The 27,430-nt window shown below is 39.7% G+C and overlaps 2 protein-coding genes across 7 annotated transcripts; one reads left to right on the top strand and one right to left on the bottom strand.

The window, feature by feature from the left end:
• Positions 1-317: 317 nt before the first annotated feature.
• c9 (complement component 9) lies at positions 318-6,530 on the bottom strand. The gene is made up of 11 exons (XM_063480579.1): positions 6,457-6,530; positions 6,270-6,354; positions 5,898-6,048; positions 5,677-5,818; positions 4,761-4,899; positions 4,431-4,652; positions 4,086-4,326; positions 3,839-3,973; positions 3,381-3,556; positions 1,186-1,420; positions 318-475 (listed from the first exon to the last, which is right to left on the bottom strand). The coding sequence occupies exons 1-11, from the start codon at positions 6,528-6,530 to the stop codon at positions 318-320; spliced, it is 1,758 nt and encodes a 585-aa protein (XP_063336649.1).
• A 9,595-nt stretch (positions 6,531-16,125) lies between these two features.
• On the top strand, positions 16,126-25,084 carry dab2 (DAB adaptor protein 2). Of its 6 annotated transcripts, none has more exons than XM_063478124.1 (15): positions 16,126-16,308; positions 19,004-19,156; positions 19,259-19,398; positions 19,572-19,670; positions 19,782-19,913; positions 20,827-20,910; positions 21,173-21,199; positions 21,311-21,358; positions 21,463-21,525; positions 22,194-22,817; positions 23,321-23,447; positions 23,574-24,182; positions 24,276-24,451; positions 24,580-24,669; positions 24,759-25,084. In XM_063478124.1, exons 2-14 carry the CDS (start codon positions 19,018-19,020, stop codon positions 24,649-24,651), a joined length of 2,340 nt encoding a protein of 779 aa, XP_063334194.1. In that variant the 5' UTR covers positions 16,126-16,308; positions 19,004-19,017; the 3' UTR covers positions 24,652-24,669; positions 24,759-25,084. The 6 variants fall into 6 exon arrangements, with proteins under 6 accessions (XP_063334194.1, XP_063334190.1, XP_063334195.1 ...); XM_063478120.1 differs by having other exon boundaries at positions 18,898-19,156; XM_063478125.1 differs by having other exon boundaries at positions 16,126-16,312.
• The last annotated feature ends 2,346 nt before the right edge of the window (positions 25,085-27,430 follow it).

The following is a 27,430-nucleotide window of genomic DNA, read 5'->3' as shown; positions in this document are numbered from 1 at the left end:
TTCCACCCAGTTGCCTTCTACTCATCTGGTTGTTATTTGCATGGTACAGCCAGATGGAATGTGGCCACATGCCTTTAAAGATGAGCTATTAGCCCATTAATATAATTCAGCCAACACTATCTGAGTGAAGCAAAGCTGAAAGATGCACACTGTTAGAGAGAAAGACAAAGACCATTTGAACCTAAATGTTTAATTTAGATCCCGATAACATGTTTTTTACACCTCGACATGTCAAAAATATGCCTTAAGATTTTGTTTGTGCCACATATGTATCAGAGAGAATGAGAAAGAAACTCTCTAAATTAGTTCTTTTGCTATTAGCAGTACTCTTCGCTGTTCCTGTCTCCTCTGCACGCAGCTCCAGGGACACCATCTGTGTTACAGCCACGTGTCCTGGTGCGTTTCCCTCCACTGCAGTTGGACCAGGCAGACCAGCAAGACCAGTTACCTTCATGAACAACAGCCGGTCTTGTACCTGGCACACATTTTTCAGATTAACAAATGCAGGGAAAATTACTTAAAGCAACATGAACGAGGCCTTGTTAGAATGATGGGATTTACGATTCCAATTCCAAAAAGAAAGCTGGGACACTGTGTAAAATGTAAATAAATCAGAATCCAGTTATTTGCAGATCTCATATACCCATATTTTATTTACAATAGAACATAGAAAACATATAAAATGTTTAAACTGAAATTTTGCTATTTCATGGAAAAATATTAACTTGTTTTGAATCTCAAATCTCAAAAAAGTTGGGACAGGGTGATGTGGCATCCATGTTTTCCATAAGGAATTTCAAATATCAATTAATCTGATCACAGAACACTTTTCCGATTTGTCTCAGTCCATTTTAAGTAATCTTTGGCCAAAAGAAGACCGCAGTGTTTCCGGATCATATTCACATATGGCATCTATTGTGCACAAAAGAGCTTTAATCTGCATTTGTGGATGGTGCAGAAAACTATGTTTCAGTACCGCCTGATTGTCTAAAGAGCTGAGGCATCCAATATTGTGTTCCAGTTTCTGCCTCAGTTTTTTTTTTAAATCTTATCTACAGTCTGTGCCTAAAATATGGGTTTATGAAATTTGCAAATCATCAAAATCTGCTTTTATTTAGCATTTACTTAGCATCTCAACTTCTGTGGAAGTTGGGTTGCACTGAGAAATCAACTGTTTAGTCTTACCTTGAACACTGTTTCTATCATGCTTGTAAGTCTGGCAAGCGGCACCTTCAAACAATTGCGAGCACAGACAGATACACTTTCCATCCAGCAGAGCAAGAGTGCCTCCATTTTGACAGGGCCTGCACTTGCATACGTTATATTCTGCCACATACTCTGCTATAGCCCGCTTCAAGTTTGATATCCTGGAGTTAGCGCCTGGGATTTCCAGTGGAATTAACATGTGGATGGGCTCTGGCTGCCATAAACAACAAAATATATGCAATATGTTAGAATATATTAGAACATATATTAGAATGAGTTTTGTTAGAATATATTAACACTTTTTCATTTCATATTTATTGTAATTTGTTGTTTTAGCATGCTAATATTTAGCAGTGAGTGGTGAACACAAAGTAGCCTTTAAACTTTGAGCCTTTGCCTTTGCAAAGTCAAAACTATGACTGATAGAAAAGCTCCAATTAAGGCTGCACACACTCAAGGATCTCAGTTTAAAAAAAATAGCTTCTTCATCCCTTTCTTGGTCTTCCATCTGAACCTATTGATGATGTGGACACCGTGGTACTTGTTCTCCTTCTCCACATCAACACATAATTTCCTTAGGGATTAATAAGGTATTCTGATTCTGATCCTCTAACAGAATAGACATGGAGGATGTAGCTGCTGATGCATCTGAAGTCAATTACCATTTCTCTCGCCTTATTTACATTCAGAAGAAGACGATTCCTCCCAGACCACTCTGCACAATCACCCACTGCACTATTCCTCTCACCAGCTGCTAATAATATCCAACCACTGGAGAACTGTCAGGGTATTTCTGTAGGTGGCATGACCCCGCAGTTGTATTTTGAGTCTGAGGTGTACAAGGTGAACAGAAATAGAGACAGTACAGTCCTCTGTGGAGATTCTGTAGTACATATAATCAACTCACACTGAGCACTGCTCAGTCACACATACTGCAGTGTGCCTGTCAGGTAGTCAGTAATCCATTAGGTCAGAGGTGTAACAAAACACATGTCTGTGTTAAGTTTTTTAGTAAACACTCATCTATCACATTGCAACTGTTCAGTGGCATTGAACAATTCTATGAGCTCACTACATTGTTGTCTACATAAGATTCCCTAAAGGGAAAGTGTAGAGTAGGGAGTATGGCAGTTCATTTTAAGGATGACATTTATGTATAAAGTTTCACAGCAATTCACAGTTGAGAACATTTAAACCATGTGATTGCACCAGAAGAAAAGTAAATGGCATATGTGTAGTAGAAGCTACCTGTATAAATGCTGTGCTAATTCATTGAGTTAGGTAATGTCACCAGTTTAGTGAAGACACTGATGATAGCCCTAGATAATATAAAAGTCTGGTTTTATTACAGTCATTAGATCAAATTTCTGCAATAGCAATCCCTTAAGAGATTTTGGTAACACTGTATACTACGGCCAAAGGAGCTTTTAATGAAATTGATTTAATATTCATTATGTTGGTGTGCATGATGAATTTTATTAGTCCATTATTCTTTTATTTTACCTTATACTATATACTTACTGCATATTTATTGTTGTTTCATGTAAAAACCTGAATTGTTACCCCCTTTTTCTACTAGGCCTACCTTTAAGCATTTGTATAATTTGTGTATCCTTTCTGGTAAAATACCCAGAATGTAGGCATTACAGTGGTCCCTCGCTATAACGCGGTTCACCTTTGGCGCCTTGCTGTTTTGTGTGCAATTTTGCACAGAAAACAGCGCATTGTGTTCTGATTGGCTGTAGACGATTGTCAGTAAATCTCGTGCCGTGTCTCCTGTACAGTGCAGAATGCGTTCAGCTTGTCAAATTTACATAAATCTTCGATCACTAGCAGTGTGACTCTGAAGTGCTGTACCGCGGGTGCCTTTGGTTTGATTCTATAATACTGGACTTATTTTTCTATAAAGGTTTGAACTTTGAGAGAGTTTAAACAAGAGAGGAAAATGTGAAAATGTTCATGCCTTTCTGAGAAAAGTGTATAAAGTCTGTAGTGAGGGGTTTTACAGCCTTAAAACGTCTATAACAATTGTAAAAAATAAAGTTGGCAACTTCGCGGATTTCACTTATTACAGGTTATTTTTAGAACGTAACTCCCGCATAAACACATACATTTATACAGTATGTGTATTTCAGTTTAACTTGCTCTCGCCTTGCTGTGACCTTTATTCGTACCTCACTGTGGAGCAATGCAGGGGCATCTGTGATGGTCCGGGCCCATTCCTGATATGTTGCAATGTCCATCACTCCGTCCTTATTTAGTTTAGCCCTCATACTAACAGCACTTAGTAGGGTACCTCCCTTGACTGATGTCATCACCTCATCCACCATAGCTTTTCCTTCAGCCTTACCTGTGTGGCAACAGAAAAGGAAACTTTAGTGACTTTTCATAATCAGTGCAGTGACTCGCTCCAAATTCAGTTTTAGACTTTAACTTTGGATTTGAACTTTACTGTTTTAGTACAGTTAAGTTTCATGCATACAGCATTCCTTTCTTCTTTTTCTTTTTTCCGGACTAGTTGAAGTAAAACACCAAAATACACTTAAACTGTGGAAAGTGGTTGGGAATTTAGTCAGAATCATCAAGCACGCTAGCTTTGTTCATTTAACCTGGAAAAACAGGGAATGCAAACCTTCGTCCTTTTCTGATTTATTATCACAATTTTTAGGCTTATAGTGTCCGCTTATACTGTCCGTCGTATTTATGGAACTGAGGCCTCCTTCAATGCCTAATGTGACGCACTCTTGAACTTCTCTCTGCGTCATATCTGCAAGAACAATAAAGTATAGATAATTAGTGCTTATCACTTGTATTTAATCAACATACCATAAGGCTGAAGAAGCTTCATAGCAGAAAAGAATTATTTCAAATAGACATACTTCTTTGCTTAATGGTGTCATGGTCGAGGACATAGATCAATTCGTATTCACCGCCGGTTTTCCCATTTTTTGTGTAATGGGTTCCATAGTCCTCCAGGAAGGCAAAATAAATTCCCTTCTCGTATTGCAAAGGTAAAGATTTGACATGCACCAGGAATTCATCTGCTACTTTGAGCTCACGGGAGCGCATCCTGTAGGTGCTCAGTTGTACTTTGCCCTTCACCCGCATAAAGGTGTTGTTCTAAGTTTGTGGGGTCGAAAAAAATAGAGATGCAGCTTGTCCATAGAATATTGATTGTTCTGGGTTGCACATTAGATTCTGTGAAATACTTAGAGGATATTTACCTTAATTTTGGTGTTTTCGGTGACCGTTTTAATCATTGTTTTCTTTTCATACTGATTCTCTAGTTTAAAATTTAGAGAGGTATTGGACAAAGACACCTCAGTTGGGGTGAATTTGAAAGAAAGACCAGCATCAATGTTGACACTCATCTCAGTGAGGATTTCACGCAGAAGGCTGTGAGTGTCTTCGAAGAGTTCTTTCGAAGCTGTTTCCTCCACTAACGTCTGAAACAACAGAATACATATATCAGTATTGGGTGGCAAAACAAAATCCTTTACATGTGTTCACGATCAGTTTATAATACTGGAATTTTTGTTGTTGCCATGGTTAACCTGATAGTTGAGCACGCCGACGTTCCAGGGCAGCCTGTCAAACGTCCCAGTGTTTGGATTCCTCACTCGATCACATCTCCCATTGAAGTAATCATTGTTGAATGGGTTCATTCGAGGATCTGTACCCAAGATGTTGATTCTGGTGGATGAACATAGAGGCCACTTTAAGACTCTTACAGTGTTATCCCAGTTCAAGAGTTTTAATATTATAGAAGGCATCCTCATTCTCCTTCTTTGTGAGAGTCAGGTGAAAAGACTGATACCACTCGTGCACTCTATCTATCCATTAAACAGGACGTTAAAGTTGGAAGATCCAGGTTAAATGGCTTAGACTCTGGGTAAAATAGCCAGTACTTCCATCCAGACAAAGATTTCCTCTTATGTGAGCTGGTCATTCTTTATGATTTCAGTTAAACATAAAAAGCCATAAAAAGATAAATTGTCTGTTTAATAGGATAAAGTTAAAGCCTGGCCAAGCATGGTTGGTTAGTGGCCTCAAATTAAGTACGCACAGCAAGCTCCCAGTACCCAAAAGTCTATCCCTTGCATGAAGATTCTGCATTTTTATAAGCCGATATCTGTTTGTAGGTTTGTTTCCTGCCTCATTTATGACACCTATTAGTGAAATTAAGGTGTTTATCTGTCTTTTGGTAAAAAAAAATATTTCACACCAGACCAGCTATTGTTTAAAATATTAGGAAAAAAAAATCTGTGAATTTTTTTGCCTTAAAGCAGCTCACATTTAAAACACCAACTCTGCTAGGAAGCTGGTTTTCTGTAAACATTATTACCAATAGATGTTTATGTGTCACCCCAATGTAAATGATTTACTCTTTCTACCAAGTATTAATTTTACTGTCATGTCAATTTATACTGACTCTTTATTTCCCACTGATTGAGCTCTTTAATAACTTACCCATATCCTGCTGTCCTGCCTTGCTCATTGCTGTCAAGGACTGCCGAGCCACAGGGTTTACGCTCTGTCTCACAGTCTTCATCTGATCCATCTTCACAGTCATAGTCTCCGTTGCACATTAATCTCTTTTTAATGCAAGATCCTGTGCAGAGACAGAGAATTGCATGATACTGCTCCCCAAAAAGAAAGCGATAAAGACAGAGGTACTAATACTGTGGTACCTGACTCGCACTGGAACTCTGAGTCTGAGCATGCACGGGGAGGCGGTAGCTCGCATTGACCATCAGTTACACAGAACTCCCTGTCTCCTATCGATTCCTGGCAGGCTCTACCTCCAAACTGGCCAAATGCTTCTACACTTCGAGAACGCCTCTGAGAATAATACATAGTGTCATATTAAAGATAAAGACAGAGAGCAGCACCGCAAAAGAAGATTGGCTGTTATGAGCCGCACTGTGCATAGGTAGTAGACCCCTACTTCACCCTGTTTAGGCTGATTATTTATTATTATAGACTTAAAAAGTTAAAAGCATTCTAGCTTGGGCAATAAAGTTCACAGTCTCTGACACTGACCAAAATCCTAATTGACTCACTCTGGTTTTTGTGCAGGGATCACAAGAACTCCACCCTGACCAACGACTCCATGCACAGTCCACAGCTGGCAGATCAGGATTAGCCCTAAAATACACACATTAGACCAATAAACTCTCTAAATAATAATAGTAAATGATTAAACAAACATCCTTAATGTTGTGTAAGTGAAGCAGGAAATATACATACATGCCTTCCCCAAGAAGTGCCAGAGCTAGACAGAGGCCAGCGAGGGCCAACTGGAGAGCGATTTCAAGCCTCATCATGAACCTTTGACAGCACAAATGATACCGTGCCTGTCCCCATTTAGTCCTTTAAGCTACCACCTTGTTAATGATTATCCAGCTGCAAGAGGACTGTGTTTTTGTTGTTGTCACAGTCAATAATTTGGATTTCAGGTGCAGCAAAAATCAATTCAGTGCTCGGAAACTCCCAAAGCAGAGTTTACAGTGTTTGTCTGCATATAAACATCTTACTCACACAGCCTAAATTTTTATTCTTCACAATACGAGCAAAGCACCCACAAAAACACAATAACTACTATAAAAGTAAGTAATAAATCCTCTTCTTTCATAATCTATAGAAAGCGGTTATTTTTTACATTACATTCATTTGTTTGATTAGTTATAAGCTAGTGTGTTGGTAAAGAAAACCATGATTTGCTACAATAACAGAGAAAGATTGTGTTTCTAAGTATTACAATTTCCTGCTAAATGCCACCAAAATATAACAAATGAAAAATATACATGAAATGATAAAAGTGCAAATTGGACACCCTATTAAATGTATTTGGACGAACAAGGGCTACACTCAATGGATCTTTGGATATTTTTAACAAACAATTTAATCACAATTTGATCTAATTGAAAATATATGGATTTATTAAGAATCACGTATTTCATCTTTAGCCTAATATACAACAAAAATATAAAAATCTAAATATAAAAATGTTTTTTAAAACTATGGGAAGGTGCAAATGATCCTAAGCACTGGGTTTAAAGCAGAGACACACATTTAGAAATTATATTTATTCTTTTTTCTGTTTATTTTCAGATTTCTTCTTTTGAGACATTTTTTTAAGACCATTTGTTCATGTTTGTGTTTCCAGGATTACACAACTACGCAAACAAGTCAGCAGCAAAGCAGAACAAATATTTAAAGACTCAGTTCTTGACTGTTGTAATACATTGGCATGATGCATCCACTGTACATTTAGGTCATCGTCTAAGATTGGGAAATGGAATGACAACACTAAATATGAAAATGAAGTTTCATTCAGTCCCACTGCTGAAAAAAGGTCGAATTTAGTATAGTTGGTGTGCTGAAGTAGAGCTCTTTGTCCACAAGATGGCAACGCTGAACAGATAACGGCAGTGTTAGTTTTGTCCTCTTGTTTCACTCAGTCACTGTTTTTGGGTTTAGGTGGAAGGAACATTGTTTACTCTGCAGTTGCAGAGTTCGGAAAGCAATGTGTAATGCATACACATGAATTCAAGTAGTTTTCGAGTATCTATTTTCTTTGTTAAATATACCTTTAAAAATAAATAAAAAAGTCTTGCACAATGCACAGTGAGGTTTGAACTGTTGCACCCAATCTGTCATGTGATCGGGGAGACTTTTGCTGAGTCTGCAGAACTTTGTTCTTTAAGTGGATAATTTTTTTTAAGGCAAAATAGATTAGTTCTCAGTGAAGAATGCTGAAAGTAGTCTTTAAATGTAGGCTAAGCAATAATTAAACTGCAATAAAAGTTTGAAAAGTCGATTAGTCATGATCAGGGCAATTATTACTAACAGAGCAGAGAGAACGTTTGTAAAGTGCTGGGAGGTGAAGGGCTGACAAGTTTTTGCTTTTGTTGCTCTGAGGGAGTAACACTGATCTTTAATTCCAGAATATTCTACATGCTCACAGGTACTTTTCTGCTGACTTAAACAAATATACTCAGTCCTTTCCCTGACATCTCCAGAGTCTATTTGGGGGCTGCCCTGTGCTGGTTCTTTCCCTGTATCTGCAAACAAAGCTGGGGTATTCTAGGGGCTGTGTGGTCGTGGCCTAATGGAGAGGCACAAATATGTGCTGAAGTCACCACTTTTATGAGGTTCGACAGTTTCCTCCCTGCTTTCCCAGGAAACCAGAGGGTAGTTAAGGTGCTTGGCAAATGTTTCTCCTGACTAGAAAGACTTCCTGTTTTTTGAGGGGGAGTTGAAACTGTGTGGAAACACTTGTGGAACAGCATACTACACAGTCGCTCTACTACCAGTAGAATGCTGTCATCGTATTTATCAGAATACCATGATGGTGCTTCCTGCACTGCCATTTGCCCCACTGCTGTGTGTTGTTCTTTAAGAACTAGCTGCTAAAGACACTTGAGGGTTAAAGAACAAAGAGGGACATAGACAAAAAAAAATCTACCTCAATTATGGCTTGGAGATAAGTGGCTATCTTTGGTTCTGGCTGTGGTGGCAGGCAGTTCCAGGATTCACGCCCTAAAATGCTTGATGTTTGGATTGTGGCCTTCCTGTCATAAACTAAGGGAAGGACACTTCCCATTAGACTTTCTCTGTCAGCATTCTATCGTGAAATAAAGGCTCTAATGTGCCAGTGCTGACTTTTGCCATCTGTACTCGTTTTTTTCTTTTTCTGCAATGAGTTTCTTAAAAAAATGCAGTTTTTAAGTACAGACAGTAGCATCAAACATGTACTTCTGTGTGCAAGTGCTAGTAGCACTGGGTGTGCCGCTGACCTCAACTGACAATGAATCACATTTAGAAGAACAAGGAACCATATCTTTTATCATAAGTCACTGGACAGTGGTTCTGAATTGGAAAGACACGTCATGGCAGGAAAACATGATTCTTGTACTGATGTGCATGGAAGAAAAAACACAAAACAACTAACCATACATAATAATAGACACTACCAACATCCGTCTAAATACAGCATGTTGTCACATGCATATTCTTTCCAGATGATCTGCAAATAAAGGCAAATATCTGATAACATCAAAGTGTTTAATAAGAGGTTCAGAAAAAGACCATTCCAGCGGTTGGTGACCAAAGGGGAAAACAGACTCTCAGCGAGACAGTAATCTGGCTTCCGTGGGGCTCATCTCCTAAAAACCAGCCTCCGTCAGCAGAACACAGGATACAGAGTCAGGAAAGACATCCTTCCTCTGTCCTTTTCTCTCTCATTTCTCAGCTCTAAACCCACAAAACACACTATACTGTACGTCTGTTAACATCAACAACACATCGCGCTTGCACTTTTTGAGATATCTGCACCGTATACGGATCAGGTTTGAAGCCCTCATGCAGAATTTGGTGAATCTGCTGAGGTATACCAAGATTGTGTCTCCTTTTTATTTTACATTTACAATGAATGCAATTGGGGGATAAATAGAAACTAAAAATTGTTATCATTGCAAAACTATTTTATTTACTTTTTAATGAGTCAATCATTTTCACTGGATAAAACTGAAAGGAAAATGTGAAAACTGTCTTGTTTTGTTTTTTGCAAAACCCAAATGTGTCAACGATCATATCAAGCAAAAGAAAAGCAGTATCTTTAGCACTGGAAAAAATGTGAAATCAGAAAATATGTGGCGGTTTCTTCAACCGATTAAAAAAACAGGGGGTTTCAGTTGGCTAATATTTGCAGTTCTGCAGCATGGTACCAGCATTAACCTGCTGTTTATACTGCCATCACTTCCTATAATTTCTATTTCATTATCAGGTTCACATTAATTAAAAAATAAATAAATAAATAACATGAAATGAAATGAAGAAAATAAAACACATTTGCAGAAGTGAAACTAACCATTTCTCAATTGAGAACCACATTGACATCACTACTCATGTCACTGCAGATGTCAAAGCGGGCATTTATTAGTTCTGTAATAATTACACATACTTGCTTTCCTTTCCCAACAGCTTGCTTCTGCTGAATAAATTGGAGTCCTTGGTCTGTGTAATTGTACCCATCTCTGCTTATACATACACTCCATCTTTTAATTATCCCAAACAAACATCTATTGATGCCTCTGCAAACATGAAACAAACACACTTTCTATGTTACTTGAATATTTTCCTCCTGGGAACGCCACACCTGCCACTTAAAAGCAGCAAATGTAAAAACGGTTATTACATGGCTAAATCACCATATGGCATCAAAAGCAAAACAGACAAAGGAAGTTTGTGACCCATTTTCAACCTTCAGCTTACTGTAATTGTGGTGAGATTAGTGCATAGCAGAGAAAATGTTAGGCCTGCACTTTTAGAAATTTTGCTGCGTTAGCGACAGTTGAGCTTTGCCACTCTGGCTGACGTTCCCCAGTTCCTTCTCATTCCTCCATTTAATAATACGATGATCAGCCTACATATAGTGTATGCAGCTCTTATATCCTGTATTATTATTAATTTTTTAATTCAACAGTCAGTATGTACTGTAGACCCACAGTGGCGGAGATCAATGGTTGATGTAGCTTAGCAATAAGAAATCTGCTCTGTTTCATGTCACATGTTTGGGGGGAAAAAATACTAATGATGAAAGTACAGCTTTAAATAAGCTGTGATGCTGTGATGCACACTACTCAGAAAGAGATTTAATTACAAAATTCAAGAACATTCAACATAATTCACTGTCTGAGAGAACTAGAAAATATTCAGTCAACTCACCTTGGTTTTTTTTTTAGTGTTATTTAGTCAGCATGACTCAACCAACAGTATAAAGACCAATCACTGAGTGGAGCAAATGCTAATTTTGCCCTGCACACACTTTAGTCTTTTCAAATGACTCCAATTTGAAAAATAAGAATAATTTTTAAATTAAAAGTGAAATTGACTTTTTCACCTTTTAACCACGTTGTAAAGTTGTAAACACAACATTGACAAATCCCTTTTCAACAGACATCTCTAGCAGGCTAATAAATAGTTTGTTTAAACTTCATACAGTAAATGCTCAGCTCATATCTGCTAGGTGAAGTGTAACGGCAACTGTCCGACTACTTGTACCAACTGTGAGGCAGGGTTAATTTTTGTAACTGGGTAAGTTGTTTTCTTGGAAAAATACCACGCATTTCATTACATCATTTTAAATCTAGGCTGTAATACCTTTCCTTTTCATTATATTGACAGTTTTCATAATACAGAGTGACAATAAACCAAAACATAAAGCCAAAGCAACCCAGGAGTTCATAAAAACAAAGAAGTGGAATATTCTTGATTCAATTCAAGATTCAAGATTCAAGGTCTTTATTGTCGGTACAACAATATACACAGTATACAGCATGCCGAAATGCCGTTTCACCCCAAGCCCCCCATGGGCCATTTATAAGAATATAAAAAAACATATCTCCAAGAGATATAAAACTAGAAATTACAAATAAATATTAACTCGTCAAATTTGGGTAAAATTAAGCAATAAAAAATGTACTACTACTAACTATATCTATGTACAATAAACGAAGAGAGGACAGAGACAATACGAAGTGGTCATGTGCAATTACAGTAAAATGAGATGATTGTGCAGTAGTTATTGTATACCAGGTTCAAGTTATGGTCAGGATATTGTAGATAAGACCGGACAAAGACATGTGCAAGATGCAAAATGTGCAAATATTGTATAATGTAGATGTGTTCAGTAACTATGTGACTGAGTATGCAAAATAAGCATATTGCTCCCAGGTCGAGTTTGTAGTGCATTTGTTGAAGTTTGTGTTGTTTTTGAGTCTTTTGGTGAGTATTGTAAGGTCTTTGTAAAAGTGTTTGTCAGTCCTTTGGTGGTAGTGAGTTGAGGGCTCTGACTGCTTGGGGGAAGAAGCTGTTGCAGTGTCTGGCCGTTACGGTTTTGATGCTGCGAAACCGTCTGCCAGATGAAAAGCCGTCTGCCACCCCTCACCTTCCAATGTGAGGGGTGGAAAGTGTCCTTCACTATGCTGTTTGCACGTCGGATGATGTGTTTGTCGTAGAGTTGGGAGAGTGCCTCCAATGATCCTCTCTGCTGTCCTCACTATCTGCTGCAGAGGCTTCTTTTCAGCAAAAGTGCAGTCCCCGTACCAGATAGTGATGTAGCAGCAGAGGACGCTCTCAATGGTTCCCTAGTAAAATAATGTGAGGATGGGAGGAGGGAGACTGGTCACTTCAGTTTCCTAAGAAAGTGAAGTCGTTGTTGGGCTTTCTTCATGAATGTGGTGGTGTTCAGGTTCCAGGAGAGGTCATCTGATATGTGCACACCCAGGAACTTCACACTGTTGACCCATTGATGTGCAGTGGGGTGTGGGCCACTGAGCTCTTCCTGAAGTTACCAACCATCTCTTTAGTCTTCTGAACATTTAGAGACAGGAATATTCTTGAATGGCCAAGTCAGTCACCTGATCTTAACCCAACTGAGCATGCACTTCACTCGTTAAAGACTAAACCTCGGACAGATAAGGGCCCACAAACAAACAGCAACTGAAAGCTGCTGCAGTAAATGCCTGGCAGAGTATTAAAGAGGAAACCCAGCATCTGGTGATGTTCATGAGTTCAAGACTTCAGGCTGTCATTGTCAGTAAAGGCTTTTCAACCAATTATCTGAAATGAACATTTTATTTTCAGTTATTTAATTTGTCTAATTAGTTTTGAGCATCTGAAATGAAGGGATTGTGTTAAAAATGCTTTAGTTACTCACATTTTCATGCAATCTTTTTGTCCAACCCACTGAATTAAAGCTGAAAGTCTGCACTTAAACTGCATCTGAGTTGTTTCATTTAAAATTCATTGTGGTAATGTACAGAAAAACGTTGTCTGTCCAAATGTTTATGGATCTAACTGTACATACACAAATGAACCCATGTATAGGTAATAGTAAACAGTAATATATATATATAGTAATATATATAAAATATTATACCTATAACTATATATCAGGTATATTCCACATAGTTTAAAGTGGGCTCAATATGTTTACTATACAAATGAGTTTATTGTTGTAGTCACAGTCACTACTTCATATTTTGAGGATAAGCAGAGTTAAGCACAATGATAAAATCTGTTTTGGATTGTGTTTGTTCCTGTTCCGATACATCCTCTGTTTAGATACAGATGGCATCAGTTCAAAGAGTTGTTATACTGAGTTGGATGAGTCTGTTGAGGCAGTGGGGGCTGTAGATGTCTCAAGAGGGGAAGTGGGCATTTGAAACATTTTTGACAGCGTAAATGACCCTCTGAGAACTCTCCTGTTTCTCCTGAGGTGCAGCTGGTTAACTATGCAGAGATGCAACCGTCAGCAGAAGAAAACCTGTGGGTTTTTTTTTAGTTTATTGGGTCTTTCAAAGAATTCTCAGAGGACAGAGTTGCTGCTGAGCATTCCTGACTACCATGATGGCATTGTTGATCCACTGAATGGTAACAAACACTGGTGATATTGCCCTCCTATAGTCTGTGAGGAGTTCTTTGGGCTTAGAGGTGTCAGATCTGGATTATTCTTTAAGCACCAACTAGCCAGCCTCTGAAATTCTGTCTCACCTTTCTTTGAGAAGAGCCCCATCATCAATGTACCATCTACGACCGTGATGATAGCACTTTTAGAGGTGCAGTCAGATCTATAGAGTTTGCAAAGTAGGAGGCTCAAAAGGCAGCCTGAGTGGAGCTCAGGATGAGCACACAACATGAATATTCTTGAATTAAGAATCAGTTGATCAGCAAAAACCCTAAAACTGCTAATTTAGTAAACATTCTCCCTGAAGCCTACAAAGCGCACTTTACATAGCACCCCTGGCATTCAAGATGGCACACTGCAATGTGAATGGCTGTGATGGTGTCCTATGAAGATCTGTTATCTCAAACTGATATTAATCAAATATGGGTACAGGGTATAGGGTACATTGCATATGGAAAATATCCACAGCAAATCACTTGTTCTACATTTTGTCATTTTACAGCCTTATTCCAGAATGACTTTAATTCATTTTTCACCTCAATTCTACACACAAAACCCCCAAAATGACAAAGTGAAAAAAGGTTTGGGAGCAATTAGCCTCAAGCACAGCCAGTTTTGGATCTCTCCAGGGCTGTTCAATCAGGTTTAATTCTGGGCTCTGGCTGGGCCAATCATGGACATTCACAGAGCGGTCCCAAAACCACTCTTTGTTATCTTGCCTGTGTGCTTATTGTCGTTGTACTGTGGGAAGGTGAAGCCCCAATCCAAGGTGTAGAGTGCTCTGGAGCAGGTTATTAGCAATTCTCTATACATTGCTCCATTTACCTTTCCCTCAACCCTGACTAGTCTCTGAGTTTCTGCTGCCAAAAAACATCCCCACAGCATGATGCTGCCACCCCCATGCTTTCCTGCAGGAATGGTACTGGCCAGGTGCTAAGCAGTGCCTGGTTTCAGTCGGCATTCGGGGCAAAGAGTTCAATCTATGTTTCATCAGACCAGAGAATTTTGTTTCTCATGGTCTGAGAGTCCTTTGGGCTGTCATGTCCCTTGTACTGAGAAGTGGCTTCTGTCTGGTCACTCTACCATACAGGCCTGATTGGTGGAGTGGTGGAGAAATGGTTATCCTTCTGGAAGGTTCTCCTCTTTCCAGAGAGCAACACTGGAGCTCTGTCAGCGCAACCATTGAGTCTTCACCAAATCTTCTCCCATTTACAAATGATGGAGGCCATTGTACTCACTGGGATCTTCAATTAAGGTCCCAGTGAGCACAGTGGGAAAGGCTACTGAAATGTTCCTGTACCCTTTCCCAGATCTGTGCCTTGATACAACCCTGTCTCAGAGGTCTACACACAATTCCTTGTACTTCATGACTTGGGTTGTGCTCTGACATGCACTGTCAGACCTGATATAGAAAGGTGCACCTTTCCAAATTATGTCCAATCAACTGAATTTACCACAGGTGGACTCCAATCAAGTTGTAGAAACATCTGAACAGTTGAAACAGGATTCGCCTGAACTCTATTTTTTTTTTTTTTTAATAAATCTGCAAAAACTTTTTCACTTTCTCATTATGGGGTGCCGTGTTTAGAATTTTGAGGTAAACATTTTTTTTCATGCATTCTGGAATAATATTGTAACCTGACAAAATGTAGAACAAGTGAAGCATTGTGAATACTTTCCAAATGCACAGTGTATTGCTGGACCAGCTTCTCAAAACATTGTATAATAGCTGGTATTAGCACAATCCACCAGTGCCAGTCCCAAATCTAGAATAGGTCCCACATATTTCTACCAAAAATAGATGGTCCATGCATGAAAACAGTGACGTCAGTGGCTATGGGAGGGGTAATGCAAGAAATTCACTAATGAATGGCGGCTGTAGCCCACAGGCTTCTTCCACCATGTTTTAACAGCAGTTTCACTTAGAAAATAGCTCAACCTTAACCAAATACAAATGTACAGAAAAACACATAAAAAATATCAGTTTTATGCCTCAAGCAAGATATTCAAGTTGTTCCTGCTCAATCTTAGGCCAACGTATTTTTACTTTACACATTATTTGTTTAGAATCTGACTAATTCCTGCACCACTGCTAACTGTGACATGCATGTAGACTATAGGTGTAGCATTAAGTTGAAATGAATGACTGAATAAATAAATAAATAAATAAATACTATATTAATTGCCTCTTTCTGGCATCTTTTTTTAATTATTTAAAAGTTTGTGTTGGGGTTTTTTTTCAAAGAAAACAAAAAATCCATAAGCAAATTTGATATAAATACGCGCACGCATACATACATACTGTACATCAGGCACTTCATTTTTATGGCCCACTTACTATAGCCGATGGCGATATTTTGTTGGCCTGCATGTAAAGAGCCCGCCCCCCTACCAATTGAAATCTGCAGCGAGTTAGCCCTGTCAGTCAGTCAAGGGTTAAACGAGGAGTTTGCAGCAGTCTCTCCGTTCTGTCCAGGGCAGTCGGCGGAAAACATCACACTCTCGCTCGTTTTTGCCAAGCTGTGTTTGATTCAACTCATTTCGCAGCCGAATCGCGGAAGCATCACGGCAGAGAAAAACCCGCTCTCTTTCCCAGAAGGCGTATTACTGCGCGTTTCCAAACACAGGTAGGTAAGTGTGGTGTTTAACTTTGTTTTCACATCCCTGCATGAATTAAGAATCCGCAAGAAGACTATCCTACAGGTAGTCGTTTAAAAAGCTGCGGGTATTTACAGGAATGTTAGCCTGGAATGTTTTATAAGCTTAATAAAAGCTAAAGGCAGGCAAAGCCAAAGTTCAGTTTTAGTCAAAGGCTGAACTGTCTTACTTTAAATGTTCCAAATTTGGAAGAAAACTTCGTCATAATGATTTTTCCCCGCTCTGCTGCCTACTTTGAGATTCTTTTTTTCGTCTCTATTGGGAGTCCAACACTCTCCCTAGGTTTCTTTGTGAACTCAATTTCTTTCAGCTTTAACCCTGACTTGGACAATTGTATTTGAATCTTGAGATATTTCACATAATTTTCATTAAGCATTCACAATTCTGTACCTTCTATCACTCCTGTGTTTGAGTGCAGAATCCTTTAGTATGAAAGTGTTCTGTGTTCAGTGCCGTGTGTTCACAGTGGGCCTGTGGTATTTCACCATCTCATACACTTGCAGACTGAGTCATTCCCTGATTTCCTCCAGATGTGCAGCAGTTTACGTTTCCTGACGGGGCCAGGATTGTGACATTTCTGCCTTTTGCAGTGCTCCGATTCTGCTGACAAACATAAATTTATGCTTGCTGTCTGAGGCCGAGTGTTTGTGTTGTGACACGGCTGGATGCTACACATTCCCCCCCCCCCCCCCCCCCCCCGCACTTATCTGCCAGTTTTTGTGGCTGCCCGAGAGAGCTGTTAAAATGTAATCCTTTAACTTAAATCTTCAATCAACTGCTGACATTTTACCCTTTTTATAAGACTAACTTGCCAGGTACTGGGACTATGACACCACTTTTGGTACTGCACAAGTGCAATCATGTGTCATGCTCGTGAAGGCTTAATGTGTTGTGCAGCAAGTGTTAAGGGTTGGCTCGTTCTATGCTTCCAAGCAGTGCAGCCCAAACAGCATGTCTGTCAGTGTGATTTGCGGTAACTTGCATGACAGCATGGTGAACCAAGCAAACAAGGGTTTACTGCGCTTGTTTCTCTGCCTCCAAAACTGGTACAGGCAGATGAAGAGTTTTGTTCTGGTTTTTATTGTTTTACAGTTGTGCAGTAGCACTTGTGGGACATCCCTCATGGTATCAAAATTAACTTGATTTTTTTAAATATAATTTTGAGGGGAAATAAAATGATAATTTACAGAATTTTTATTTTCTGTCTGTCAGGTCAGTGGTCAGGTGTTAGGCAAAAAAAGAGTAAAAGCTGCCACAAAGCTAGATAAGTTCTCTTTTCTTATCCTGACTACCTCTCACTTCCTTTATGGCTTTTGGACAGTTGTCTGGTTAACTGGTTTGAGCCTAGGCAGTTATTTTTAGAGTAGATATTGTTCTTTACGTTTTTTGCGTGATCTCACGGTGCAGCTCTGTTTTCGCTTGTCTTGCAGATGGTTTATTCCTTGTTATTCTGGAGTATCAGAAGGTCAAGTGTAACTTTTCCTTGAAAGTCAGAACTGTGTAGGTAAACTCTTGTTAAAGGCTCCAATTTCCGTAAATTCTTGCTTAGCTCAACATCACGAGATCTTTTGCTTTTCTAGCGTAAGATTAACTTCAGGTTAATTGCTCAACCTTTGCTCGTTTTCAACCTTTGGACTGTCCTACGGTACTCACAGGCTTTTTACCCTGATATTCTAGCCAGTGTAGCCTCTGGAGCTGGACCTAAAGGTATGTACGTTCTACACGTATAGAGCAGGAATCTTTTGTTGTTGTTTTTGAGGGGGGGGTTCTTTCTCTTTTCTTTTTGTTTTTTGTCAGAACATGCATGAGTTGCATATCTTTTTAACTCATAATGTGTCTAAGTGATAATGGATGTGTTCCAAGTAACAACAGCTTGATACATCTAACATGATGAGAGTAAGGTGATGCTGTGGCTTCATCTATAATCCTTTGTGATGTTGTTTGTGCCTCTTGTAGGAAATGCACGCACTTGTGACAATGCCATGCAAAGGAATGAATTGATTTCATGTAGCATGGAAGAAAAACCTTTTGTTTCTTTCTTTAAAAAAAAAAAAAAAAAAAGACATGTTTTCTATATGTTAACATTCTCTAAAGCAGTTTACCAGCATGATACTGCTAACTCAGATTTGACTGGTATTATGATAGATATGCCAAGATGTCTCTTTAAGCAGGAGATTCTTAAGCTTTAGGACAGTTTACTTCTTTATTGAGCCAATCAACTGACACAGCATGCTTTTAAAGCAGTGTTAAAGTGTCTCATGTCTTCTTATGAGGTGCCTATTTTATTGGTCATGTGTTTTATGCTTCCCCTCTGTGTCCCTCTCGTTGTAAATGTTCACTGTGTGTTGTTAAATACAATAATTGCTTATGATGTGGAAAAAATTGTTTCAGTGGCAAACTGTAGAACAGTCCCCCCCCACCACCTTTTTTTTTTTTTTTTTCCCCCCCAAAACAAACGGGTTTACCAGAAAAGACTGTAGTGTGCTTTAACTTATCATCTTCTTTCTTTCCCTTTCTCAACACGCACTTGGTGTCCAACTTCACTTTTTCTGCCTCAGAGCAACGCCAAGAGAAGCATGTGTGGGTGTTAAGTCATATGCTTGGACGACCTCATTGCCCCTGAATACGGAGCTGCTTTACCTCTGATTGCCCACTTGTCCACAGAGTGACACCACACCATGTCTGCAGAGGTAGACCGAGCGCACGCATCTTCTGCCGATCCCAGCCTCACCTCTACAGCCTCAACCTCCAACACCCCTCCCAACTCTCCTATAACACAGGCATCCAAAGTCCCATTCAGGAAAGAGAAAAAGAAAGGTGAGTGGAGGAGAAAATGGTGCTGATACTGCTTTCATCAACTATTGAGATGTGGCAGAGATTATAATTTTACTACTTTCTTTCTTTGTCTTTTTAATCCAGTAACAGAGAAGACAGATGAATACCTGCTGGGCAGGTTTCAAGGGGATGGTGTCAGGTACAAGGCCAAACTGATCGGCATTGACGATGTTCCAGAGGCTCGTGGAGACAAGATGTGCCAAGATTCCATGATGAAACTTAAGGTACAACATGGGATCAGAAACACTTTTCTTCTATCGCTGATTTTCATGAAGAAAATATCAAAACTGTTTCTTAAAGCTGTTAAGTAGAGCTTTGGTGTATATACATCTGTTTGGTGGGTATCATTTGCCTTCAGTAGAGTAGTATTTATTTATTTTATTTTTTTTCTCTCCAGGGTATGGCAGCAGCTGCTCGGTCGCAAGGCAAGCACAAACAGAGGATCTGGGTAAACATTTCCATGTCGGGCATCAAGATCATTGATGAGAAATCGGGCGTGAGTTCTGATTACTGTTGCAATATAATCTGGACTTCACAGAATTTATTTGCAGTGCTTTAAAAAAAAAACAAGCAAGCAAAACCGAAAATCCTTGTCCACATTTCTCAGGTGATCGAACACGAGCATGTGGTGAATAAGATCTCCTTCATTGCCAGAGATGTAACGGATAACAGGGCTTTTGGATATGTGTGTGGAGCTGAAGGACAGCATCAGTTCTTTGCCATAAAGACTGCACAACAGGTAACACACAGAACTGCCATAGACAAAGCGTATCAATCTGGTCCATTGGATAAGTTGGAAAATGTGAAGTTGAGCATAGATTTTGTTTTTCATAAGTTTTACGTTTTTGTTTTTTCTCCTTACAGATAATGATCGCACACACAGCCATTCATACCAAGCCAAATTAATTAGGTACTAGATGAACAATTAAATGACAGGAAAGTTCCCGTTTTTCCAATTCTAACTAAAGAATTGTTTTTGCTTTTTAAAGCGGATCCACCATAGAAAAAAAAAATAGTACATTTTCTGCAAATTAACATACACTTTGTTTTGTTTTTTATGATTGTAGGACAGGGACATTACTGGATGTCCATACAAACAGCCATGTTTGTATGAACCGTAGAGTGCTTATTCATCCAAACATATTTGCTTGCTAGCTAATGCTAGCAAGCAATTTGCTTGCTAGCTAATGCTAGCAAGCAAATAAAATAGTAGGATTTTACTTACGTAAACTAAAGCATAAATTTTGGTCAGTATACACGTCATGTTGTTTTAGACAACCTTAAAGCGTGGTTGAGAGGTCAAGTTGATGACTCAAATTTGCTCAGGGGAAAGCTTAACAGCTAGCTACCTAGTTGGGATGTAACTGTCAATCAGCCATGTGTCTAATGATGCATAACTTGATGTCATAAAACAGCAGTTCACCCCTTTATGGTTGTCATGAAGGTAAAAGGTTTACTTAAGTAACTTTTTTTTGTATGTGGTTGTAAACGTTTCTGTTTTTGTTTTTTGTTTTTTCTTGTACTGAGAAGCTGGAGATCTTAACATTTGAGCCTACCTTCTTTTGATAACTGCTTTAAGTGGTACGGCCACATGCACCAAAGACAAAACTGACTCCAATTTCCAAAGACTTTTGGTGTTTGTTTCCATACAGGCAGAGCCACTGGTAATCGATTTGAAGGATCTATTCCAAGTCATCTTCAACCTGAGGAAGAAAGAGGCCGAGGGAACACAGAAGGTAATGGAAGCAGAAGCATTTAACTTCAGACTGGAAAAATTTTCTCCAAGTCAATGGCAGCATTTTCTTTGTGAAAGAAAAACACTTTCATGAGATCCTCTGGGAGTGCTGACAGGGTACACACTGTATGTACCTCCTGAAAGTCAACACTGCCTCTTTGTGTTCTTTCAGTGAATCACATCCTCAGCCATTTTTCATTTTAGTGATGAATGCGTCATTTCAATGGAAAGTCTGTTCATTAACAGTATGCCTCTGTTTACAGGTTGAAAATGGCAGTGATGTAGTTGAGGTAAGCAATGAAAAGTTCTTTTTTTTTTTTTTTTTTTTTTTTTTTTTTCTTAAAGCACTTACTGACTTTTTTTTTTTTTTTTTTTTGTACATTTTTACTTTCTATCACTAGAATGGAAATGCCTTGCTATCTATGGGCAATGACGTAAAATCAGCTCAAGTAAGAGTTATTGTAATGATGTGTCCATCTTAACAATGAATGAAATGTTGGAGTGCTTTTTTCTTTACTTAAATGGCATGTTTCTGTTTCATTTTGACATCCAGCCAGTTGAGCAGCATGACCTTTTTGGAGATATGTCAACCCCTCCAGACATTCAGGCTCCAAATGTAAGTGTCACACCATGATGGTAAATATTTCTTTTAATATGGGAATTGTAATTGGTGAAGTGTATTATTACTATATTTACACAATTGTGTACCTGCTAATTATTATCACTATCTTATGTAATTAACATATTTGTAAGAAAAATGACGCTATAGTAAAATCTCAATGCCCTCTGTGAACTCTATTCTGAAAAGACTTGTGAATTCATCAGATTCTATTAATTTTAAGAATCTATGAAGAGTCTTTTAGGAATTGAGTTTCTGCTTTGTGTTTTACTAGTCTCGTTGTTGTTAACTTTAAAACTGCTACAAGTAGAATCTGTTAGAGACTTAGAGTTGTGGCAAATCTTATACGTCGGTGCTGCTGAAATGTCTCATTAACCTGAATTTATGGGTAAGTAACAAGCACCGGCTTTGACTTGTAGTCCAATTTGTTGTTCAGAGCAAGTAGGATTACAGTAAGCGAGCTAGAAGTGGACCCTAGACCTTCAAGTTGTCAGCATTAAATTGACAGTGACTCTTCATAATCTGCAAGTAGCAGTTTTAAACGGGCATTCCTTTTTCACACCATGTGATTCATTGTTCATCTTGTTAACACATCATTACCTCCGTTCTGCAGAAATGATTTATCCTTTTCTCTTTCTCTCACTGTCCCCTCTCGTGTTAACCAGGACTCTAATGATATTCTCTTACTGGACTTTTCTGCTGATGTTGACAGCAATCAAAATTGCATAAAGGGAAATTCCTTTGTAACTTCCTGTGCCCCTGACTATAGGGCATATCCCCAGACAGAGAATTCATTTTCCTCAACTTTTGGCTATTTCCCAACCCCAGACAGTGACCCTTTCAGAGATGACCCCCTTTCTAAATCGCCCGCTCTATTGGCAGCTGATAATGCACAGATCCCCGCCAACACCACCACCTATCACCTAAACGGCACTGTTGGCAGCACTAGTAAGACAATTATTAATGGTGGTTTAAATGGAGACTCTGAACATCTCAGTCAGCAAATAAATGGGTTATCCAGGGAAACCATGATCCTCGCGCTCAGTAACGGACAGTGGCCGCTGGGGGGAAAAATAACTCAGGGAAACACGACTACCATGATGGATGGAAATGAATCTGGACAAGTTCTCTCAAACAAAAATCCATTTTTTGACTCTTTGAAAACTTCCCCTGTCTCTAATGAAATGACCCATCGCCCAGAGCTGCCAGTGACTCATAGCAAGGATTCAGTTCTCATAAGCCCGCCTCCGCACAACTCTAAGTCCGGACGAGGTCGAAGGAGCGCAAAGGTGAAATAACACGGCTACGCCAATGGTAGTAGGCTTGCATGTGTTATGCATTTTAATTTAAAAAAAAAAAAAAAAAAAAAAAAAAAAAAGGTTTACTACACGTTTGGAGCTAACATCTCCCTTCTTGAGCTTTTAGGTTATGCATTGGTGTTCGACAGGATAAGGCACTGAGAATGCACTGGGTTAGGGACTTTAATTTTGGAACTTTGGTCATGGTCTTGTTGTTTGGATAACTTCTTTTCTTTATGCATGCACTGGTGTTCACATGCTTCTCAAACTGGCTTGAATGAATGACTAACAATCAACTGCTCATAATCTATTTTCCTAATGTTCACGCTTCAGTGAAAAGAGCAGGGGTAAGTGGCAAAGCATGCAATCGTATGCTTAACTATAGTTAATTATTAGTTTCTCTTAAGCATTTGTTAAATCTTAACTGCCACATAGTTGTGACTTGCTAAGAAAATGTGTTGCATTATTCATTTTATTGTTTGTTTTGTGACTAGTCTACATCAAGTGATCTGTTTGGAGCAGAACTGTTCGCTGCTTCCAGTCAGTCTGAGGGGTCATCTGCTCCAGACCTCTTCAACAGTACACCGGCAAACTCTGCTCCCTCTGCCATAGCTGCTCTGGGTAATACACAAGACGGGGACTTTGTATTTCACACACATCTTTGTTTTGTGTTTTTGTATTTTGCTTTTTTGTGCCTGTAACCTTTTTTTTTTTTTTTCTTCTTCTTCTTCTTTTTGATATATTTAGGGAATCTCCAGTTGGGTCCACCAGCTACCACAAGTGTCCCTGCTGTAACCATGTGGGGAGCCTCCAGTGCTGCACCCAACATGTTCCCCATGCCAGGAGGGACAGTTCCAGGCCCCAGGCCCGCCTTCCCACAGCCATCTGCCTATGGTGGTCTACCCATACCACCAACAGGTTGGGGTCAGCAGATGCCGCCACAGTTTGCTGGCGCTCCTCTCTCTCCACCCCACCTTCCTTGGGGTCAAGCTGCCTCTACCAATCCTTTCCAGCCTAATGCATTCCCAGGTATGGGTGATCCACAGGGTCCGTCACGCCCCCCTCCAAGAGCACCTGCTAAACAGGGCCCTCCAAAAGTAGAGAACAGTGCCTTCACAGCTTTGGATCCCCTCGGAGAGAAAGAGAAGAAGACTGGGAAAGACATGTTCAAGGACTTCCAGCTCGCCAAGCCTCCTGCCATCCCAGCCAGGAAAGGAGAGCTTGCAGCCGGGTCAGATCCAGCTTCGAGCGGCAAACAACCGGGGGCATTTGATCAATACTTCTCCACTAAAGTGGGCCTCGTGCAGGACGCTGCAGATCACGATGACTTTGAAATCAATAAGATGCCGTCAATTGGTAATGCTAAACTAGCTGAAATGGCTTATGTCATAATCTGATGACTGTGACCTGTTGGTAACTGTGTCCTGTGTTTGTAATATGCAAATTTAGATGCCTCTAAACCAGCTGCTGCTCCAGTTCCTGGCCTCTTGGATGTTGCCTTCTCCTCTGCTCCCATCCAAAACAGTTCAGCACCACCCCAGGGATCAGAAGTTGGTCAGGACATGTTTGACAAAGCATTTGGAGCCCCTGACTCCAGTCCATTTGGAGTGCCACCTGTAGCTATGGTACAGAGTTTTATTTATGACCACCTTTTACTTTATTATCCTAATCCCAATGATCCTTTTGATAACAAGGATATTGTTATACTTGATTTTTTTTTTTTTTTTTTTTACCCCCCTCAATTTTTTAACAGAATACATCTGTCGGTCAGAGCTCTGGTTCAACAGCTGCCTTTGAGGATCCTTTTGGAAATCCTTTTGCTTGACCACAACTTTGTCCATAAGTAAGTGCATGTTCGTGTTTTTATGATGCTCCTCTGATTTCATTTAGAGTGAAGACATTTGTCACAGTTTTTCTCATTTGTCCTCATAGGTGGAGTAAATGGAACAAATGAAGATTTCCACTACCATCATGATGTTTGGGAGAAGCTGCTCGGTGCACGACAATCCGGAAATGAACTATTGTCCCAGACCCACCCTTCTATTAGATCTCCACCTCTGATGGTGTTTTGTTTTCTGGGGGGATTTCCTCCCCTTTCCAATCAGTAGTTCCCTCATTTTTGAAGACCACTGATCTACAAAGTAAATGTTATGTCAAAATCTGCTGAAGAAAGAGATGTGCTGTGTGAGAGAGGATGTCCAAAGTGGTTCATTGCTGATGCTGTCTTTGTTAAGGAAATAAAATGAATCATTCATCAAGTTTCAAGGTATTTGACAAATGTATTTATTTTTTTCCTTTGGTTCTGATAATGGTTTTTAAAACATCCTTTTTAACGAACTGAAATTACATCTATAGGTAACTTTGATACATTTCTGCCACTTGCTGGTATTTCCTGTTTTGCAAGGCATATTTCATGTATTAAGAGGGGAACATCTACATTTATCAGGCAGAGCTGTGCAGTTTTTTTGCATCTTAGATCCGGAATCCACTGATCCTGTCGCAAGTCAAAGGTCTGCTTAAGGTGCATTCAGTTACCCTGTGAATTCTTGCCATTAAGTTCCATCTATTGATTTTTCTACCTATCACTTGGTCTTGTGTCAGCTGGGAAAAGTGAGGGATGAAGAGAATTTCAGCACAACAGCACAAATTGGTATCTCAAAAACCAGCAAACCCGATGAGGGACAGAATGATGTGGGTCATCTAACCAAAATAACAGTGTAAGCTCAGGTTTTTGCTTCTCTCCCAGCCACAAGGGGGCCACAAGCCAGTGTACTCTTAGTGCCAGTGTCCCAGTCCCAAGCCCAGATAATTGGTGAGGGCTGCATCAGCTAGGGAATCCAGCATGAAGTCATTGCCAAAGCAAACATCAGGAAGGAGATTTTCATACTAGATCAGTAATGGCCTGGGTTAACAGTGACTCAATCTGGTACTGTTAGCTAGCTGTGTGTTAGTGGAAACTGTGCTACTGTTGGCCAGAAGATAAGAGAGGGTGTGTTAGGAAGCACCAAGATGGAAGGCAAAGCCAGGAGTATTAGAGGTGGATTCAAACTGTTCTACCATGGTAGATGGGAAGAAAAATGGAGTAGGCGTAAAGGAAACTGCCAAGAAGGTGTTTGATGTATTCTCTGGAAAGAGAACAAGAAAACTTAGTGGTGGAGTGAGGAAGTACAGGAAAGTATTCAAAAGTAGAGGTTGACAAAGAAAAAGGGAGTCAGGTAAATGAAGAAAGTAGACAGGGGTATTCGGACTAGGTACTCCTGTACTAGGTGTACAGCAAAGAAAGGAGTAGAAATATTCATAATAACTTGTATGTAAGGTTAGACACTTACAAAGGAGTGAAAGGAATTGACTGGCTAGGCAGAGAGATTGAGTTGGAGAGGATTTGCAGCGGGTTAGGGGGATTAAGGATAGCAATGGAAATGTACTAACCAGTAACGAGAGAAGATTTAGAAGAGTACTTTTAAAGCGCCTTGAGGCGACTTTTGCTGTGATTTGGCGCTATATAAATAAAATTGAATTAAATTGAACTTTGAGGCACAGATAAACAAAGAAAATGGGAGGAAGACAGGAAGTACAGAAGATTAGTGGGGAGGACATGAGGGCAGCTATGAAGTGGATGAAGATTTGAAAGGCAGGTGGTCCAGATGACCTACCTGTGGAGGTATGGAGATGCCTATTTGAGAGAACTGTGGACTCATTGAATAAATTGTTTTACACAATCCTGAAGAGTGAGAGGAAGTGTACTGGTACAAGTTTTAACTTTTGAAAAAGTGTGATGTGCAGAGCTGTAGCAACAACAGAAGGTAGCGTTAATAGGTCATAAAATAAAGCTATGGAAAAGAATTGTTAAAAAGAGAGTTGACGATCAGCAAGCAGTGGTATGCCATCATGCCGAGAAAGAGAATTACAGCTTTCAGAGTGTTGATAGTGAAGGTCAGAAGATGTTGCACTGTGTCTTTGTAGGTCTAGAGAAAGCACTGTGGTGTTTCACTTCTGCATAAGGAAGTGAAGGGAAGTTGGTGCAGGAGATGTATGAGGACAGCAAGACAGAGGTGAGGTGTACAGCTGGAGTGACAGATGCATTCAAAGTTGGGGGGATTAAATTAGGGATCCACTCTCAGCCCCTTCTTGTTTGCAGCGGTGATGGACAGGCTGACAGATGAGTTCAGGCAGGAGTTTCTGTGGACTATAATGTTCGCAGACAACATGGTGCTCTATATTGAGAGCAGGTGGAAGGGAGAGATGGAGGCAGGGCTGGACTGGGACAAAAAAAATTGCCCCTGATATTTTTGGTCCACGTGGCTAAAGCTAAAGCTACACTTTAGCTATTAGCACTAAGCAATGACTCATGGTCAAAGTAGCCATTGCTTTACCTGAATCTCTGAAGCTCTCCCTTCCTAATTATGTCACTCCTTCTATTTTCTTACCACTTTCATTCTATACCTCCACCCAGGAAGGTTAAATTAAAGTCAGAAGGTGAAGCTCCAAGGAGGGGAGGTAGTGAAGGTAGATGAGTTTAAATACTTAGGGTCAAGCATGCAAAGCAATGAGCCTTGCTCAAAAGGGTTGAAGAAGAGAGTGCAGTCAGGGTGGTGTGGGTGGAA

The sequence above is a fragment of the Pelmatolapia mariae genome, linkage group LG7 (assembly GCF_036321145.2).
Source record: "Pelmatolapia mariae isolate MD_Pm_ZW linkage group LG7, Pm_UMD_F_2, whole genome shotgun sequence".
In the NCBI taxonomy this organism is placed as follows: domain Eukaryota; kingdom Metazoa; phylum Chordata; class Actinopteri; order Cichliformes; family Cichlidae; genus Pelmatolapia; species Pelmatolapia mariae.
This window is presented reverse-complemented; position numbering and strand designations above follow the sequence as displayed.